Source organism: Danio rerio, chromosome 20 (genome assembly GCF_052040795.2).
Source record: "Danio rerio strain M-AB ecotype USA chromosome 20, GRCz13ab, whole genome shotgun sequence".
Taxonomy (NCBI): Eukaryota; Metazoa; Chordata; class Actinopteri; order Cypriniformes; family Danionidae; genus Danio; species Danio rerio.
This window is the reverse complement of record NC_141040.1, coordinates 43,042,066-43,063,393: the sequence shown is the minus strand read 5'-3', so window position 1 is coordinate 43,063,393 and position 21,328 is coordinate 43,042,066. Positions and strand designations below refer to the sequence as shown.

The 21,328-nt window shown below is 36.6% G+C and overlaps 2 protein-coding genes across 9 annotated transcripts in view; both read left to right on the top strand.

The window, feature by feature from the left end:
- cad (carbamoyl-phosphate synthetase 2, aspartate transcarbamylase, and dihydroorotase) overlaps window positions 1-12,317 on the top strand; it is a 41,092-nt gene extending 28,775 nt beyond the window's left edge. The window contains exons 34-45 of one of the 4 annotated variants that reach the window (XM_087296316.1): window positions 1,028-1,117; window positions 1,213-1,369; window positions 1,641-1,679; window positions 3,093-3,131; window positions 3,456-3,622; window positions 3,726-3,800; window positions 6,879-7,091; window positions 8,823-8,948; window positions 10,248-10,403; window positions 10,523-10,624; window positions 10,711-10,805; window positions 11,644-12,317. In XM_087296316.1, coding sequence (XP_087152442.1) covers window positions 1,028-1,117; window positions 1,213-1,369; window positions 1,641-1,679; window positions 3,093-3,131; window positions 3,456-3,622; window positions 3,726-3,800; window positions 6,879-7,091; window positions 8,823-8,948; window positions 10,248-10,403; window positions 10,523-10,624; window positions 10,711-10,805; window positions 11,644-11,743 — 1,359 coding nt within the window. In that variant the 3' untranslated portion in view covers window positions 11,744-12,317. 4 annotated transcript variants of the gene reach the window in all.
- Window positions 12,318-13,517: 1,200 nt separating this feature from the next.
- The window catches only part of dnajc5ga (DnaJ (Hsp40) homolog, subfamily C, member 5 gamma a), a 27,455-nt gene continuing 19,644 nt past the window's right edge, over window positions 13,518-21,328 (top strand). For 3 of the 5 annotated variants that reach the window (XM_087296386.1, XM_087296385.1, XM_087296384.1), the window contains exon 1: window positions 13,543-13,699. The gene's annotated coding sequence lies outside the window, so the exon portion shown is untranslated. 5 annotated transcript variants of the gene reach the window in all.

The window sequence follows — 21,328 nt, the reverse complement described above, 5'->3', positions numbered from 1 at the left end:
ACATTATTAGATTAAATACGAATTTTATAAGAAACTTCTACATACTTGTGGGTGAGTTAACTATCCTTTTATAAGCCATTCATAAAAGTTACTTGTTTAATATTCTAATGTCTAATATTCAGAAGTTGTCTTCAGGTTATGCAGATTTTTCTATTCAAAGAAGCATATATATATATATATATATATATATATATATATACACACAGTTGAAGTCAGAATTATTAGCCCTCTTCAATTTTTTTTCTTCTTTTTAAAATAATTTCCAAATGATGTTTAACAGAGCAAGGAAATTTTCACAGTATGTCTGATAATATTTTTTCTTTAGAGAAAAGTATTGTTTGTTTAATTTTGGCTAGAATAAAAGGAGTTTTTAATTTTTTAAACACCGTTTTAGGGACAAAATTATTAGCACCTTTGAGCTATATTTTTTCTCGATTGTCTACAGAACAAACCATTGTTATACAATAACTTGCCTAATTACCCTAACCTGCCTAGTTAACCTAATTAACCCAGTTAAGCCTTTAAATATCACTTTAAGCTGTATAGAAGTGTCTTGAAAAATATCTAGTAAAATATTATTTTCAGTCATCATGGCAAAGATAAAATAAATCAGTTATTAGAAATGAGTTATTAAAACCATTATGTTTGAAATGTGTTGAAAAAATCTTCTCTCCGTTAAACAGAAATTTGCTAAAAAAGAAACAAACGGTCTAATAATTCAGGAGGGCTAATAATTATGACTTCAACTGTATATATATATATTGTGTGTTAAGCAACTGATTCCTCATTCATGTGGCTTCTATTACAGAAATTCTATTAACTACAAAGATGGGAAAGCCTTTTTTTTAGTTCTTACATTGAAGTTTTTTTTGTGCGAGGAAGAGATTTTTCTTGTAGTTCACCCGTGTGCATAAATGCAAAACAGTCCTTGCGCTTATTAGTGAATGAGATCTGTTCATACTGATCCCTCAAAAATGTGTCTGTAGCACATGCCTCAGTATGTTTAATAGCTCCCCTTTCTTTTCAGGTGTTGGTACCTCCTGGTTATGGTCAGGATGTAAAGTCTTGGTCAGCAACCCCAACAGCAACCACTGAGGTGATAATGGATGCTCCTAAGGTAATGCAATAACTCTCATTACATAACTTTAAAGCTTTGTTTACAAATTTTTTTATGTGTTCTGGCTAATAAATGAATATGCTTGTTAATTCCAGCGTGTGAGCGAGGCAATGACTCCTGAGCGCCCCCGTCAGGCGGCACCTGTTGATGTGGTCCGCAGTCGTGCCCCGAGCCCACGCCGCTCAGCTGGAGATGGACGGTTCATTCTGCCACCTCGTATCCACCGGTCATCTGATCCCGGCCTGCCTCCAGGTAAAGTGCATAAAAGTATTTATGTATTTGCTCATGGCTTGTGCATGAGCTTGTGTGCCAAATGGACCACTGTTGTGTCAATAATTAGTTTGTCATTGGAAACAGTTTTAAATTAGACAGACAGTGGTTTATTTAGGCAATGGTAGCTTCTTTTGCTAGCATCAGTTTTTGGTTTAAGCTTGCATGTCCCATTAACTTGCAAATGGTTCAGCTAAACTGTTTGCTGGTCTAATTTGATCATGCTTCTTGTAAGATATGTTTTTATATGCAGGTTTCAAAAGATCTACCATGCATCCCCAAAAGGCGTTTGGTAATGTGATGTGTATAGTTTTATCAAATCAAGATCTGTGTCTCGTGATTTCGATTGAACATTCTGATCTGTTTTTTCTATCTTATTTTTCATTGAGAATATAACAATCTTGATAATTTTGTGCATGTATCATAATTAAATAATCTTACAGCCTCTGAAACTAAACTCTAAAATGTTCTTCAAACCTTTAAATCAGAAGTAATTCACCCAAAACAACAGTTGGATGTGGTGATTATTGCATTACATGTGTTACTGATTATTTTGCTGAAATGAAACCAGTCATTAAACAAATCTTTGGTAGGCCTGTCGATTAATTGCAGATTGTTATGTAATAGTGTAAATAGTGTTTTTGCACAATGTTGTGATTAACCTAATTGATTGCAAAAATAGTCCACATTGTGCATCTGGACAGGAGACCCCATGGGAAAACTAGGTTGCTGTCGGAAGTGGTGTTAGTGAGGCCAGCTGGGAATGCTCAACCTGTCTGTGTGAGTCCTAATGCCCCAGTATAGTGAAGGGGACACTACACTGTCAGTGAGCTCCGTATTTCAGATGAGACGTTAAAACGAGGTCTTACTTCTCGTAAAGAACAGGGGTGGAACCTCGATGTCCTGGCCAAATTCCTCTCATCTCCATCCAACTAATTGGCTTTATCAGTGTCTCCACTCCACCAATAGCTGGTGTGTGGCAAGTACACTGGTAATGTGTTGTCCTGTGGCTGCTGTGGCATCATCCAAGCGGATGCTGCACACAGATGGTGATGTGGTGATTGTGAAGTGCTTTGGGTGTATGACCATACATGATACAAGCGCTATATAAATACACATTACATTACAAATTTGGCTGAAAAATCACCCTCGGAAGGAATTATAACTTATTACCTTTTAGACTAGAATGGTTGAACCTTTAGACCAGAATTGTTTAAGTATACTTTAATACAAAATATAAAGATTTAAAATGACAACTAATTATTTTGACTGCACTTTGATATGAAAATTTACAGGGAAGACAAAATAATTGCCAATTGTAATTTTTATTTTTTTATACTTTGATTTAAAGTATACATAAAACATTTATGTAAATCTATCTATTTTGCAAAATCATTAAACTTTAAAATGCTGACTTTTTTTACGCAAAGTGTATATCAATTTTGTGAATTTAATTTAATGCAAACATCAAAATGGAATCTCGTATTCCTAGAGTAATGTTAGTTAACAATCTGCAATACAAATGCATATTTTTGAAAACAGAAATACGCTTGCAAACCATTTTTTAAGCTAAAGGAAATTAAAGCTAATCATTTTTATAATTAATTGGCACTGTGTGTAAAATCGTGCAATTTACAATTCTAAAGTTCTAACTGTACAGCCACTAATCCATCTCTTCAAACTTTGTTCCTTAATGGTGGAGCAGCCGAAGAGGAAGTGTCTTTAAGAGCACCATTTGATGCAGGTTTGATGTTTGTAGTGATGTTTACCAGAGCTTTTGCCACCCTTTTAGCTTCTGTTCTCTCTACCAATCTGTGTTTGTTCCTGGATTCATTTCATGGACATCAAATTTTAGCCTTCGCTAAAGCATAATTAAGACATGATGGAAACTCTCTCTCTCTCTCTCAGCATTGCCCATGCTTTGCTTGCATGCTATTCCTTGTGATTCAGGTCAATCCCAGTGAGCTAAGCAATGCCCTGTTCTTATCGGTGTAAAGTGAGATTTACAAAAGCTCAAGAGATGATATGGTGTGTGCTGATTGTGACGTTCTTCTGCTTCCATTATCAGAATTGGCTCTACCAGCAGAGGCATACGCTCACCCTCCTCCCCTGGCCAGGATCCTGTCACCTCAAGCTGGGCAGCCGCAGATCCTGCCTCACCCTCAAACCTCCCCGCTGCTGCACCCGCTGGTGGGCCAGCACATCCTGTCTGTGCGCCAGTTCAGCAAGGAACAGGTGATGCCGTTGTCCTGTCCAGGACTCCAGGCTTTTGTGCATGTGAAAGTGTTGCATTTTTACAGTGGCTCATCTGCCTCTCCTGTTTGTCTTTTGCTTTCAGATGTCACATCTGTTCAATGTGGCACATACACTTCGTCTCATGGTGCAGAAGGAAAGACCGTTGGATATATTAAAGGTACGATGAATGTTGGTAGAAAGCAATGAAGTTCATTTTGTGAATGATTTTTTTTTAATCGAATTTAATGAGTTGTTGTGCGTGTTTTTGCACTAATAAATGTCAAAGGCCCAGTTTGCATCTTTTATTAACTTGAGTTTAGTGCTGCACAGTATATCATTTCAAGGCAAGGCAAGTTTATATATATATATATATATATATATATATATATATATATATATATATATATATATATATATATATATATATATATATATATATATATATATATATATAGCACATTTCATACACAGTGGCAATTCAAAGTGCTTTACATAAACAGGAATAAAAGAGACAAGTATAAGAAAATAAAAACAAATAATAAAAAGGATTAAAAAACTGATAAAAACAGGTAAAAATGTGTTCAAATAGTTCATAAAATAATGAAAAAGAGAAAATGATAGTGCGATCTGTCGGACGCAGCACATTGCTCATTTAGTTAAGGCACAGCTAAACAGATGTGTTTTCAGTCCTGATTTGAAGCTGATTCCAGCGGCGTAGTTGCTGAAAGCTGATTCACCCTGCTTTGACTGAACTCTTGGAACTTCTAGTTTATATTAGGGGTGTCAAAATTAATTGTTTCTTCGGTGCACCGCGATGCAGACGTGGACAATTCGGTATCGGTTTAGTAATAATCATAACCGGTTATTATGTACTGACGTCATTTATCTCCTATGCGCTTTGTCGCGAGGGAGGTGAGCGCAAGTATTTACAACACTCAGCCAACTCAGGGCCGCCCCGTGGCATAGGCACCATAGGCAAATGCTAAGGGCGCTGTATATCCAGGGGGGGCGCCAGAAATAAGCGCGGTTCAGTTGGTTTTGTTTTCGATATTCCTGACACACATTCAGTTATAGACGGCATTAACTCAAAAAACTCTTACCCTAAAAAGATATAAAGTGTGTTTTCTACAAAAAGACAAAGCTGGTTATGTTTCACAGCTGTCTTTCTTTTTTTTCGCTCAACATTACGAGCACTGCTCCATTTAAGCTCTCGCAATATGTGTTTAGCCGGGAGAGCTCGCGCTGAGAGGAGCTCTCAGTAAGGGACCGTCGGAAAAGTGCTTATTTTTTTTCTTTTTTCTTCTTTCTTCTGCTCCGCTCGAGCTCTCCCTTTTGCGTGGGCTTAAGTGTGTGTGTGTGTGTTGCTGTCTATGTTTGTGTATGTGTTTGAATGAGAAACAGTGTGGTGCTGTGTGTCTGTGTGTTTATACAGACAGCATGTTATAGCCTCCCACCTAAAATATAATACTGTATATGTATTATATACATTGCTTCGTCAATGCACCGGGATGTCGAATTGAACCAAATCGAAGGCATGATAATCGTAACCAAACCGTGAGACCAGTATAGGTTCAAACCTCTAGTTTATATGATCCTAAAAATTTAGTGATTTGTAAACAAGTAAAGATACTTTAAAATCTATTCAGAATTTAACTGGGAGCCATTGTAAAGACCTCAGGATAGGCGTGATGTGCTCTGATTTCCTGGTTCTGGTCAGAATCCTGGCCGCAGCGTTTTGTATGAGCTGCAACTGTCTGACTGTCTTTTTGGGAAGGCCAGTGAAGAGGCCGTTACAGTAATCCATCCTGCTGCTGATAAAAGCATGAACAAGTTTCTCTAAGTCTTCACTGGAAACAAAGTATCTGATTTCAGCATTGATATCGCAATCTGCGCATCTGCAAAAATCACATTGCAAGATCTGCAGTGTTGAGTCTGCATTATAGTTGACCAGGAGCCACAGAACAGGTGATTTTGAGTCACTGCTTGTTTACCATAGTTTTAAGTTTAACCATAGTAAAGTGAGAGTTTACCATTTGCATGTGTTTTTAAGGCAGGTGACTGAGCATTTAAAGAGATTTTAGAACATGTAGGCACAAAAACTATGATGTTTGGAGGTGTAACAAATATTCATTGTATTTAAGTATATATATGATTTATGCAAAATGTATGATTTTTTTTGTCTTTTTTTATAGTCCAAATATCTACTTGTCTTCAGGAAAAACTTTAAATTTTTACTTATTTCTATAAAACCCAACTATTTCTTTTCTTGATTAATGAATTTGGGATATTTCAACAAGAAACAAGACAATGCAAAGTCAGAAAAGCATTTTTTGCCTTGTGATTATTCAATTTCTGTACTTGAATACTGTTAGACACCCCAGAGCTATTCCAATAGCTATTTATACCCCCTTGTAAAACTGCATTTCTATTGCAAAATTTATAAATATTGTAAAAATCTGATATTGTGATATATTTTTTTATATCGTGCAGCCCTACTTGAGATTTTATGTATTTATTTTTTGCTTTGGTCAAGTGGACAACATTAAATATTGATGTAAACAAGGCTAAAACCTTTTGAGACTGTTCACTATTGAGCACTTTTGAAAATAGTCAAGTGCATTAGATCGGTTGCTTTATTAGACCCTGTTAACACTGCCATTTAAATGTGACCTAATTTTTAGAAAAAAAAATTTTTGCTCTGGTTTCTATATGGTAGAGGACACCATGTATAAACCATAGACGCAAGCTGCGATAACTACCCTTTCCCTCCTCCTCTGCATCATTTTAAAAGGGTCACAGTTAAAAGGATGTGTAAACAAACAAGCAAAAAAACTAGATATAGGCAACAAATTGGAATTGGGCATCAAGACCAGACCATGTAAACAAGGCCTTGGTTTGAAATAGCCACAAGTTGCTGATGTGGCAATAATAAACGAACAATACTTTCTTCTTTCTTACTTGCCGTTTGATGTTTATCATGTTAAATAGGAGTAGATGTCACTAGGCCATTTTTTACAGCTCATTTTGAACATTTATTACATAAACCTCCCCCAGCGGGAGTGTTGAACTGCCAGATTGAACAACATCCTGACTAAAGCCTTCCTGTTAATGGCTTGAGCAGTGATGCATCACAGTTTGAAGTAGGTCTTTTACTGTAGAAATGAGCATCTGTGGTCCTTGGAAACAGAGATGAACATAGATGGAGTAGTAAAATGGTAAAAAGCTATTTAATTCTATTCTGCTCATCTTCTACCAGGGTAAAGTCATGGCCTCTATGTTTTACGAGGTGAGCACTCGCACCAGCAGTTCATTCGCAGCAGCCATGCATCGTCTGGGAGGGTCTGTGGTGCATTTCTGCGAGTCCACATCTTCAACGCAGAAGGGCGAGTCTCTGGTGGACTCTGTGAACACCATGAGCTGCTATGCTGATGTCATTGTTCTGCGGCACCCCATACCAGGAGCTGTAGAGGTGAGCCACAAGCATTTACTTTTACTTTCATTCAAATGAAAAGTTACATTTGTGAAAACCAATCACACCTAGGCAGTGTGGTATTAATTTGATCAAAAATCCAGTAATACGAAGTTCAGGTCAGCAATGAAAGCGTACAGAGTGCCATAGGACTCGTACTTAGATGATCACCCATTGTTAAAGTGGATTAAATATACTGGGAGTCTTCAGGGTACAGTCTTCTTGATATATAAACAGCGCCTTGAATGTTCATACAAACCCCTGAAGATATTAGCTGTATGGAATAGAGAACTCTCCTGGCTGGGTTACAATCCCGATCGGGACACAATATGGTCAAATATCTGCCTAACCTCCAAAAACCCCTCGCACATTCTTATCCATTTTAAAACTGCACACAAAATGTATTGTACCTTATACAACGATATCTTGAGAAACTTTACCAAATCAGAACTGCAACTAATTCTAAAGGTACTTTTCTGGAAACATGTATTTCAAGTACTTAAAAATATCCCAAATTGCACCTTGATGTTGACCCCTGCCTTATGTTGTTGAATGATGATTCTTTTTATAACTTTTATAACATTAGTTGAGAAAAGACTGTTAATGTCTGGTTTCACTGCCGCTTAAAGGTTTACTCCTGACATGGATCTTAAAAGATTCTGGCTGTTCTCTTTTTGTAATATTGTTTGTTTAGAATGTAGCACTGCAAGGATTAACAGGGCTAAGATACATACTGTGACTCACTGGAGTAAAACAGCCCAAGCTTTAAAATTTCATTTCTAAATGGAATTATGCATCACTCTATGTAATTACATGCTGCTGTTGGCTAACTGTATGTTATTTTTTTTTTTTAATGCATATATTTAGAAATATATTTCCTGTTTGTCTTTCTCTTTAAATATTTGTACTTTTATCCTAGCTTTATGCTATCACTTTTAAATAAAAAAAAAGAAAAAAAATTGTATTTCTTCAAAATATTTCTATTTTATGGTAATATTAATGTAATGTATTGCTCGCATGGCAGAGCTAGATTATATTTCTCTAGTCTTTTTCAAGAGCTTTCAGAAATCAAAGTCATATGCTGATTTTGGTGCTAAACAATTTTGTTTTTGATTGGAAGAAATTGAAAAAAGTACAGCATTTATTTAAAAGTGAAATATTTTGTTACTTCTGGAATTTCTTTATCAGATTTGATCCATTTAATATGGCCTGAGAAGAAAATTAATTTGCTGTATTTTGGAAGCCAAATTATTTTTTATATATCAAAGTGAAAAATCATATTTAATGTTTAATGTAAAAATGTAAAATCTGATTTATTGTGTGTGTGTGTGTGTGTGTGTGTGTGTGTGTGTGTGTGTGTGTGTGTGTGTGTGTGTGTGTGTGTGTGTGTGTGTGTGTGTGTGTGTGTGTGTGTGTGTGTGTGTGTGTGTGTGTGTGTGTGTGTGTGTGTGTGTTTATATATATATATATATATATATATATATATATATATATATATATATATATATATAAATATATATATATATATATTTATACTTGTGTGTGTATATATATATATATATATATATATATATACAAGAAATAAACAAACAAACAACAGCATTATAGTGGTTATACATTGTTCATCAATGATTTATTAATTATCATTAGAATTTATTTCAGTATTTTAGGGTGTGATTTAAAAAGATATTTTTCTCAGTCTATCTACATAAACGTGCTTCTGGTTTGTAGAGTGCGGCAAGACATTGTCGGCGTCCGGTGATCAATGCTGGTGATGGGGTCGGAGAACATCCAACTCAGGCCCTTCTGGACATCTTTACAATCCGAGAAGAGCTGGGAACGGTCAATGGCATGACTGTGAGTTAACACTTGGAAAAGAAAACCTGTTAGCTCATTAGCCTGACATTTCTACTTGGGGCTGACGTTTGTAATTTTTGATAAAGAGATAGTTCCACACAAAATCACAACCAATGTTACTACTTAGCTCAATAAAGCTCAAAATGCTTATCAACAATATTCTGCAATAATAACGCCTGGATGTACTTTATCCCTTTACACATTGTTCTGAGCTGTAATAGTTTATTCATTTTTTAATTAAAGGCAAAGTGAAACGAAAACGGCTGAATGGAGCGTACACTAAATTACAAATTAAGTTCACAAGATAAAAGTTTTCAGTGTTTTCACACCCTAACTAAACTATTCTACCAACCAAAAAAATGTGTAACAAAACTTACAGTGTGTGACACATACTTCTTATCTAGTGTGTCTAATAGTGTATTGCAGATCCTATGTGTAGCAGCATGTAGGTCACGTGACATCTAGCCTTTCCTCGAAAATCCCAGTAACCCTTGAATCTGGCAATCAGAGCAAAAGCATAGTTAGTACAAATTGTAAAACAACTTGCATAGAGTTTATCAGAATGTTAAAGCATCACACGTAACACAACTTAGATCGAAAAACAACAAAGCAAGAGCATTGAGACAAGCGACTGAGCAAGCTAGTGATCTTCTGCACCGGGATCCTTTTAAACTGGGAACTCCACTTCGGATCGGGCATTTACGCAATGGCGTCTTTGGGAGGTAATGATAATGGACATCATGAGCGACCAATGAGCAGCTGAAACTTACTGACCTAAGAAATGACAGCTGGAGGTAGAGTGAGGGAGAAAAACACACAGAATTCACGCACAGACACTGGGCTGTAACCACACCGAACAGCCAATACAGACAAGACAATATGTATATGTGACAGACAAGCATATGTATGGATGAAAGTCTATATTAACTGATTGTCAAGATCATTATAAATACCCAGATGAGCCTTTTATTAGTTTCAGCGGTTGTTATCTCGGAATAACATACTTGGAATGTCACAACTGACCAATCAAAATCAAGTATTCCAGCCAGTCATGTGCCTTAAAGAAAGCAGCTCGGAAAATGGAAAATAGATGGAAGAAATCAAAACAAGAGGTTTTTTGTCTGGCCTGGAAAGAAAGTATACTTAACTTCAGAAAAGTTTCAAAGTCTGCAAGATCTGCTTATTTTTCAACTTTAGGAGAAGAAAATAAACACAACCCTAGGGTGCTGTTTAATCTCAACATTGCAGTCATGTAATAATGACATTTAATAATGTAATTTTTTTTCCTCTAAATCACAGATTACCATGGTAGGCGACCTGAAACATGGGCGAACTGTGCATTCTCTAGCTAGACTTCTCACTCAGTACAGAATCACTTTACGCTACGTGGCTCCCAAGAATCTGAGCATGCCTGCAGAAATCATCGACTTTGTGGCCTCCAAGGGAATTAAACAGGTACTTTTATAATTTCATGTATGAATTCGGGAGTGGACGTTAACTTGGGTGCTTGCCATTTATTTTGTATAATTTTTTTATCCTCAAGCATGTGTAAACATTATAAACTCTATTCGCAGGAGGAGTTTAATAGCATTGAAGAAGCCCTTCCTGACACTGACGTTCTGTACATGACGAGAATACAGAAAGAGCGGTTCTCTTCTGAAAAAGAGTACAATGCGGTGGGAGATTTTTACTGATGTCGTGTCACTGTGTATTTATTTTTTTAAATGCTGTAGGTTTATAACAGGTGTTCTCTTTCTGACAGTGTTTTGGCCAGTTCATCCTAACCCCACATATCATGACGGGAGCCAAAAGGAAGATGGTGGTCATGCATCCTCTTCCCAGAGTCAACGAGATCAGGTTTGCTATTCTCAACCCATCTTTTCTGATAATCTGATGCTAATAAAAAAACTGGCTTAAACTTCTCCATGGGTATTTTATTTACACAATAAACCTTCTGAGGTTATTAACAGTTAACCTTCATGTGATTTTGTTCAACACATCGGTCCACATTAATTCAATTTCTTTTAAAACTGTAGTGTATTTTCCGAGTACATAAAAAAACTACATTATCCATACTGCTTTGTGGACAATTCTACCAATCACAAAAGTCACAAATTGTTTAAAATATGAAGTTGGCGATTTATCTGCTGTGACAACCCCAGATTAATAAAGGGACTAAGCCGAAAAGAAAATGAATGAATGAATGAATGAATGAATGAATGAATAATGTACATATGGGGCATCACGGTGGCGCAGTAGGTAGCACGATTGCCTCAGCAAGAAGGTCGCTGGTTCGAGCCTCGGCTGGGTCAGTTGGCATTTCTGTGTGGAGTTTGCATGTTCCCACCATGTTCACGTGGGTTTCCTCCGGGTGTTCCGGTATCCCCCACAAGGCCAAAGACGTGGTATAGGTGAATGGTGAATTGGGTAAGCTAAATTGCTTGTAGCGTATGTGTGTGAATAAGTGTGTATGGATGTTTCCCAGTGATGGGTTGCAGCTGGAAGCGCATCTGCTGCGTAAAACATATGCTGGCATAGTTGGCGGTTCATTCCGCTGTGGCGACCCCAGAGCCGAAAATAAGATGAATGAATGAAAAATGTAAATATAATATTTGATAAATCCTAATGGAGAATTATTGCAGAATCACTACTTCCAAAAGTGGATGGACATTAATTCATTTTATTTTATTTTCAGTGTGGAAGTGGACACAGATCCTCGGGCTGCTTACTTCCGGCAGGCAGAGAACGGGATGTATATTCGGATGGCACTACTGGCTACTGTATTGGGGCGATGAAGGGACCATAATGGTTCAGTCTTGACATTTGGCAATAAAGGGAAAAATTTTATTGCTTACTGATGTGATTCCGTGTTTATTGTTCACTCTATATTGCTGCATTAAGTGAGATTTGTGGGTTGAAGTACCCAGAATTGTCTTTCAGTCCGGTATTGACCACAATAACATTCCATATTGAGTATTTTACCTAAAACACGCACATTAAATCAACCACAGTGGAGTGTGGTTTAACATTTTTTGTTTGTTTGTTTTTTTCATTTATTGTAGTGCTCTAGCATGTGTAGAGAATTGCTCAGTGTCATTTCAGTGTCTTTAAACTTGCAAACAGTTCTACAGCTACATATTTTACTGTTATAAATGCAAATGCTGTATTCTTTTCTTGTGCATTTACAACAATGCAGATGTATTTTCATGTCACCATATTCATTTTTTCCTATCCAATTGGGACCAGACTTTAGTAACCCAATCCTCTCAGAGAAATAGATAGTGTGGTAGGAGGATTATTCTTCTATACTGAGTAAAGGTTTTGTAGTTGAAATTTTTAGACAATAAAAATGGCAATCTTTGATCTTTCTATGCTTTTGAGTCTCTTTCATTCAACTAGCTGTAACATTTTGGTCCAACTGCCCTGAGTACACAATTTAATAGCACAAATGAAGGGTGGCTAAAACACACACACACACACAAACTGCTGGTAATAATAAGCATTTTATAGATTGTAACAGTTATTTATTGTTAATATATAAACTATTAAAGGATGGTGCAGTGGGTAGTGCTGTTGCCTCACAACAAGAAAGTTTCTGATTCAAGTCTTGGCCGAGTCAGTTGGCATTTCTATGTGGAGTTTGCATGTTCTACCTGTGTTCATGAAGCTTTCCTCCAGGTGCTTTGGTTTCCCCCACAAGTCCAAAGATGTGTTATAGGTGAATTGGGGAAGCTAAGTTGTCCGGAGTGTGTGGGTGTTTCCCAGTGATGGGTTGCAGCCGGAAGGGTATCCGCTGTTTAAAACATATGCTGGATAAGTTTGTGGTTCATTCCGCTGTGGCAACCCCTGGTTAATAAAGGGACTAAGCCAAAAAGAAAATGAATGATTGAATGAATAAAATATTAAATGGGATGTTTTGTAAAGTTCTACACTAATAAAAAGTGGTCATGTTTTTATCAAAATTAATATGGAAAGAGTGAGTTATGTATATATGCACAAAACAATGTTTAATAAAGAAAATGGGTATGTTTAAAAGCTAAAGTATTACACTGCAGTATGTACATTTTGCAGAAAAGCTGATATTTCTTTTAATTTAAAACATTTTTTCATGAGTTTACTACAAAATTCTTTTTTGTTAGATTTATTCATTTTATATTTGTAATTAGAATGTGTGCGTACAGCTTAAATATACTGCTATGTAATTATTAGTACTGATTCGGACTTTTATTTTGAAAACCTGAAATGAATTGCATTTAAACCCTGATTATTTCTCACCTATTTTACTCCGTAAATCATAAATCTTAAATTCTTTACCTGTTTCGCGTGTACGGTATGTTTAATATCTGATATCTTATTTTCTATTGCTGAAAAATTGTATTAACGAGCAAGACACGACAGAATCAATCCTGGAGTCGTTTGGGTAGCTCACCATCAAAGCATCGATAACGCCCTATAGAACGCCACTGCCATATCCTATAGAACAAGAGTCGACTCCGCCGAAGACTCGGTTTTAATGAATCAACTGTTCATCAGAACCCCCTAATCTTCAGGGGGAGTCGAACATGTTAAAGACTCCGTTCAAAGAATCGATTCCAGTAATCAAGAGCGTCCTCGGATCGCTGTACGCTTTCAAGGGAGGACATGCGGCGATAGCAATGAGGTGCTGTACATTGGATATCTTATAAACCTTTCGGCTGACTCCTCTATGATTCAGCCACAATTCACTATATCACATAACCACCCAATTTAAGGTGAGTTTCAAGCTATTGTGCTTCAATTTAAGTCTTAAAATCAACAGAGATATTCTGTCGTGGCTAAGCGTGCTAATGCTAACTGCCTAGTCAGCCGTTTGGTTCATTGATAAAAGTACGTGCAGATTATTACTGAACCCACAAACCAGTCAGTACTGTGTGTGGATTTTATAAATACTCTGCTGTGAATTAAAATATGTTAAAGGATTCATATTCAAAGTGGTTTTGCTGACACTAAGGTTAGGTGTCAATTAGCCGGTCGTGTCTGGCTCTTTCCCTTCAGATTTATTTGTAATCCCGAATAAAGATAACTAAATTCTTGGTTTATTGGTGCATACTGGGTTTTAGATGTTGTTTATAGCAGCTGTTGTCTGGTCAAACCAAACAGGTCATTGGTTGAACAGTGAGAGTGAAGGAAAAGATACGGACCGAAGGGAATAGTAATCTGTACTGGATTAGGAATGGATTATAGTTTTACAAGGACACGGGCCCGTTACAACAGCCAATAAGTGGTGTAAATATGATGACAATGATAAAGCAAAGCAAATGCATCTCCACAACAGGATAAAAATAAACCTTATCAATGGCCACATGACGTCACGCGACTCTTCCCAGATGTGTTGGGATGCTACGACTAGAGCCAACACGTGGTTACTTCAATTATTCTGATGTAAAATTGTAGTGAAAACAAAGGGTTTCTTCTAATATTTTTATTGAATAGAATATTTCTGCTAGTTTGTTTTAAGTATTGGCATTTTATGACGTCATTGCTAGTCAACCCAATTATGATTTACAGATTGAGTTCATAATTTGTCAGAATTCACTTTAGAGACCATTAAATTGAACAGTAATGTTAGTCAAGTTGTGTGCATGTGAAAATTAAATGAATGTTATGTTTTGTTGTTTATGTAATATTAGACCATAAATATTGGTGACTGTTGCTTTATCGTACAAAGGTCCCATTCTGTATATGCAAAAAAAAAGTAAAATAAAAAATGTTAAAAAAACATTTTTTAAATGTTTCTTAAATTAAAGCTTTCAAAGTATTTATTAATGCAATGTACATTCATGTTTAGTATAATATTAATATTACCATATCTTTATGAATAAAGCAGATGTCTTTTTATATATTTTTGTCAGCAGATTGCATTTATTTGATAAAAGTGCAATAAAATTAGCAATGTTGTCAAATATTGCTGCAGTTTAGCAGAGCTGGTTTAGATTTTAATGCATGTCAGTGTAATGAATTCAAAAGTTTTTCAGCATCAAAATCCATCAGATATCCTTTTATATGCTGATTTGGTTTTCAATCAATATTTATAAATATGAAAACAGTTCATTTAAATGTTTTTTAATGATGTTGTTATGTATGCACACACTGTAGACATACAAAGGATGATATTAAAACTGTTTTGTCAGATAAAGAAAAGAGAAAAAAATCATTAAAACACCTTATTCAAACTAACAATAATTTTAAACTACAAAACTTAAATGGTGATACTAAAATAACACTGGTATGAATTCATATGCACAAACACTGATATTCATTTTCTTTTCAGCTTAAGCTCTCTTACACTGACATTTCAGCCATGATTTTGTCATCTGAGACAAACTTGGGAAATCCTTAAAGATTCCTAAAATCCGCGGCTAAAATCAGTGATCTTTGATCGTTGGTTTGACATGTTCACTGACAGGCGCTTATTGCCCTTTGCGATCAAATTTTTCCCTAAAAGAAGTTCTGGCAGTGTCAGAAGATTTCAGACACTTTCCTGCAGTGTGACAACAGCTGTGATGAGCATCAATCCAAGAACCATTAGGAGCTCCAAATTTGAGAGAGGGTGCTCGCTGCAGAGCCATTTGAGGAAAGCTGAGCTCCAGCGAGGGGGAGCATGAGCTGTCGCTCCTCCTCCTGTAAGCTGTTTTAATGCGTACACCAACCCCACCCCTAACCCTACCCCCAGTGACATCACTCGTAGAAGAAGTGCAAAAAAGGTGGAGCTCAAGCTTAAGCTCCCCCTCGCTGGAGCTCAGCTCTCCTCAAATGGCTCTGCAGCGAGCACCACTTGAAATTTGATGATGCAATCCATGCGGCAATTCAGTTGACCACGGTGAAATGTCAGAACAGTTTTTTTTTTCTTCAAAATTGCTGCTACAAATTGTTTACATTTGCTCTGAGGAATCATTTCAGAATAATTTTAGTGATGGGGATGGATGTCGTCAAACTCCGGGGGTGTTTTCTTTCGTGTATGGTGCGTTTTCATTGTCATTCAGTCTGACATTATGACAGCTGAGATCTTACAATGGGGCATGGAAGCCATGTTTGTGCAGTCTGACATAGCTACAATCGTTCAGGATTATAAAAAAATTGACAGTGTGAGCCTTTAGTCCCTTTATTAATCTGGGGTCACCACAGCGGAATGAACGGCTAACTTATCCAACATTACTTTACACAGCGGATGTCCTTCCAGCTGCAACCCAACACTGAGAAGCACCTATACATTCTCATTCACGCACGTATACTACAGCCAATTTAGTTTATTCAATTCAGCTATAGCACATGTTTTTGGACTGTGGGGGAAATCAGAGCACCTGGAGGAAACCCTTGCGATTGCGGGGAGAACATGCAAACTCCAGACCAGGGGTGTGCAAACTCTGTCCTGGAGGGCCGATGTTCTGCATAGTTTAGCTCCAACTCTTATGAAACCACACCTGAACATGCTAATTTGTGTCTCCTAGATCACTAATTATCTATAAGCAGGTGTGTTTGATCAGAGTTGGAGCTAAACTGTGCAGGACATCGGCCCTCCAGGAAAGAGTAGCCCACCCCTGCTCCAGACAGAAATGTCAACTGACCCAGCCAAAGCTCGAACCAGCGTCCTTCTTACTGTGAGGCGATTGCATAGATATATACATTAGATGTCGCCTGGCCTATTGTTGTCTATTGGACGGAATGCGTCAAAAGCGACGCCATCTTGGTACAGGGTATCGCTCCTTTGAAATGAATGCGGGACCAAGGTACAGTGGAGGACTGTGGCCATCCAAAGCCAGAGATATACACACATACACAAATATCTATGATCGGGAGTTTTCCTGGATGTTAGTATGTATCTAATTACGAAAATTATAATTTTACATCCCTTTTCTACATTGATGGATCAGTGACCACACGGGCATTCCTGACAAAAAGCTTGTGTTTGTGTGTACTGAAATGTACTATTCACCCTCCCTGTTAAATTTGATCTAAACGTGTCCTGAAACACACCTCCTCTCCTGCTTTTACTTCTCATACTGACGGAGGGAGCGATTTGTTTGTGAATGAATCCCCCGAACAACTCTTTCACTCAACCGATAATAATACAAGTTTCTGGCAGCGTAGCATCTCGTTGTCATATTTCTTTTGCATTGTTTGCTGATTTTATTCAACAAAACTAGCATAAGCCAAGTGTTTAGTGCGAGTTGGAGCTGCTTTGCCTTATGGTGAGTGCAGTAAGTGACTGTTATCATCAATAACGTTACCTGATTAGCACAAAAGTTCAGAACCTACAAAAACAGAAAAAAACGTAATATTACCTATGAAATGTTCTGCCTTTGTGCTTTGTTTTCTTTGTTTGCTTGTTACTACACCCGTAGACTGCGCTATAGTCCAGCATCTTCACGTAATAACACTGTCTTGTCTAGTGCGGTTGAATGACATTTGTCCTGGGAGCACTGTACCAATGTGGCGGCGCTATTGACGCATGCTCAGGGTCCCTATGCGATATCTAGTGTATATTTCTATGAGGCAAATGTGCTACCCACTGCGCCACAATGCTGCCCAAACACTATTATACAGTAGCTTAATAGCTAGAACACTGTATTTTGCCACACATTGTTCTATTCCTTTATCTCTTTCATGCATCTTTACGTTATTAATGTATTAAAATTAAACTGTGATGTCCCTAATTTAGTGCACATTCCAAATGTAATTATGCATTAAAAAGCCTTCTGACCAGTTTGTTTTAGTACAATATTTCTTCTGTTTTCTGCATCTCTCTACTTTATCACAGAGACATTTATGGTCTCTAGCAGAGATCTTTTCACTAAACAGTGCTGTTTAATAATGACCATGTGATTGAGATCATACAAGTAGAAATGCATTCGCTTCAAGCTTGTGTTGCGTTATCATTAAGCTGATAAATGGCTTAAATTTGGTCTGCTGTTTCATTCCGTCTTTGACATTTAATTTTTCTTGTACAAACCTGAAATGGCAATGCTTATCCTATTGCTCAGCACTAATGCCACCTCCAACATGACTATTTTATTCTCAAAGGAATAATATAGCAAAATAAGGGCCTTTAGTTGCAGTCTGGAGTCCTGAAAGTCAATTTATTTTCAAACTGTCTTGAGTTATACCATATGCTGCATTAAGTGTGTGGATTGACCTGCCATACGAAGTTATCAAACAGGCTGTTTTAGGAGCATTGAGCCAGTTGTCATCATCTGGAAGAAGGTGACCTGTGTGATTAGTGGGCATTTCATTAGACATGGCACAGCCGCTAGATTCATCTGCAATAGAGTTAAGCCTGAGATAAGCTTACAGCTTGATGAACAGAGGCTCATGGAGCTGGCACAAGTGCAGTTTGATATGGCCGATCATTTGGCTCTCTAGTGTATTGTATTGTGTGTGTATTGCTTTTCTTATGATTGTTTTATTGGTCCGTAATGTTAAAAATATCAATGCAGACAAGTAAAATGAGATGCATTTACTTAATGCAAAATGGAGTTTAAATTTGTATTTTTGTTTTGAGAAATTGAATTAAATTAAAGGTACAATATGTAAGATTTTGGTTTCAAGATATCCCAAAACACCTAGAAATGTTATATATTTTGCTGACTTGTGTAGTTATTCTAAATGTTCAAATCCAGAGAAATAAGCAATTTTTACTTGAGTATGCCCTATAATGTTGTCACATACCTTAGCTGTCCGATATATATGCCAAATATGCTTTAATATGCTGTGTTTAGTTAGACTGCATAGAGTAGTGTTATAACAGAACTATAAATGTATTTAGTATGATAAAACAGCACTGCTGCTTCTACTCGTAATTTCGATCAGAAGAAACAGAAGCAGTAATGTAGTATAATAAAAGCCACACTGCTTTAGCTCAGGATGCAATGCAGACCACAATTTCCAAGATCAAACTTTATCTTTGTTGTGAATATGAGACTTCTAGTGGTGAAAATTACATACTGTGCCTTTAACTGAGTTTATGCCCCAAACGAGAATAAATATCTGTCATTGAGGTATGAAAATGAGTTTTCCGATTGATTAAAGTTGATTTTCTTAGATAGTTTTAGACATTTCTAGCAGATAGTTGTCGTTTTAATCAAACTTGATCAGTTTTACAGTAAGCAAGACGGAAAGTAATTTTGCTTGTGTATATTGATTCAAAAGTCTCCTGACAGTAGCACTGGAAAAAGTGACAAAAACACAGAGGATTAACTTTTTTTTCACAGCATTATCAAAAGGTATAGTAAACAATATTTTCGGTGTTTGCTACAATTTTCATTGTTTTTTTTTTATTTTTATGAAGAAGTGTTTCTAATAATAAAAACCCTCTTAACTTGCATTCAGAGAACACGTGTTCCCTTCAGATTCCTCATTGATGTTTTTTTTTTGCTTGCTGTTAAAAAATCTTAATTTTGATCTTTTTAACCATTTTTAAATAATTTGGAAATTTGAAAACAATAAACACTGCATTTATTGTACCTGCAAGCTTCTTTTTTTTATACTGTCCTCTGTCGTGGCTCCGTTCTCCTGTTGCAGCATTTCGTATAAACTTTGCCCATATCATCTAAAACCTGATGACCTGTTTAATTGCCAGATTTTCTAAAGTACAGTGTTACCCATAATCTCAATCAGATAAATTACCATGGAAACAAAATGTGGCCAAAGACATGTCTTCCCTCAGGAGTGTTGTGGATGATGTAATCAAGACTGTTGTTTATTTTGCAATAATAAATGTAGGCTGTAGCTTTAGTGCACGAAGACACCACATACAACAGATTTCAGACAAATTTCTGAGACAGCATAACTTAATTATGTCCAAAAAATGAGAGAGAGCTTTGGTGATGACTAAAGAAATATTTTCTTACTACAATACTAACTTATCACTAGAAATGCCATTAAAAGTGGAAAATGTTGCTAAAAAAACAATCATTTACATGCATTTTAAGTGTCAGAAATGGTAGATTGTGGAATATCGAAGGCAGCAAAGGACTCATCTGAAGAAAGTTCCACACCGAAACAGGAGTAAAGCAGAATTTGTATTCAGATGTGCCTTTATGCCATCCTGCCTTGGAAAGGTGCCTACAAATGCAGCATTTTAGAGGTTTCAGACACAAGTTGTAGTGTCATTCAAGTTTTTTGGGGGTCAAATAATATTAAAATGTTTAAGAAAGATCTCTTTTTTTTCCATCTAGGTGACCTGTATTTGATCAAATACAGCATAAAATTTGAATCCATTATTTAATTGTTGATTTTAAATAACCAATTTTTATTTGAATATACAGTGGTCCCTCGTTAATCGTTGGAGTTACGTTCTAAAAACAGCCCGCATTAGGTGAAATCCCGAAGTATAGTCCACTTTATTTTTTACAAAGATTATAGATGTTTTTAAGGCTAAAACCCCTCACTACACACGTTATACACTTTTCTCTGACAATCATCAATATTTTCACACTTTTCTCTCATTTAAACACTCGCATAACTTCTACTCTCCTTTATCCAGAAGTCAAACTCCAAAAACCATCATTAGCCAGCTAAGGTCGAAAGTTGCTTCGGTGTTTTTGGTGTTTCCCAAATCCATCGTTCCAACGAACATTCGCAAACTGCATGGCAAACTTGTACAATAGCAATTGCACCTCTAGAGCTGTGGTTAGAAGCATAGTTGATAGTTCATGGTTGTGTTCTGTTTCCAGTTATCCCCCCATGCCTTATTAATTTAGAACATTCTAACATTTAAACTTGCAATGATAAAAGTCATCTTTCTTGGGTGTAATTAGCTTTCCAAGTATTTTTTTTTACAGTTCAGTTTAGCAATTCTTATTGACAATTGAACTCCCTTCGCAGTGCACTTTGAAGATATTTATGCCATTTTGGCAGCTGTGGCTTATGACAAAAGTTATAGGTGACCTATTATTTAAAAGCGGAAGTTACATTATGTTTCCAAAGCTGGTGAAAACATAAATATAGCGCATATAGGGTTGTAACGGTATGAATTTTTCACGGTATGATAATCGTCTAAAACAATACCACGGTTTGACGGTTTCGCGACAAACAGCTGCATCTTCATTTGCGTCTTTTGAAAACAGCGAGAGCAGCATTTCGTCTTTGCTGTGTCACTGTTTTGTCATGTTTCTGTGCTGCTGTGCATGCAAAAGTACTTAGTATGAGAATTATTTCATGCAAAACTTTTTTTTTTTGCGTTTTATTTAGCCGCGCATAAATGTATGCCTATCTCTCATTCCGTGTTGTTCAAAAAGCTTGGTCCACAAACAAAAGCGAAACGTATGCTTATTGGTTGTGATATAGCGAGTTTGAACCAATCTGGGCATGGAGGAGGGACAATCAATGTATCATGTCTGATT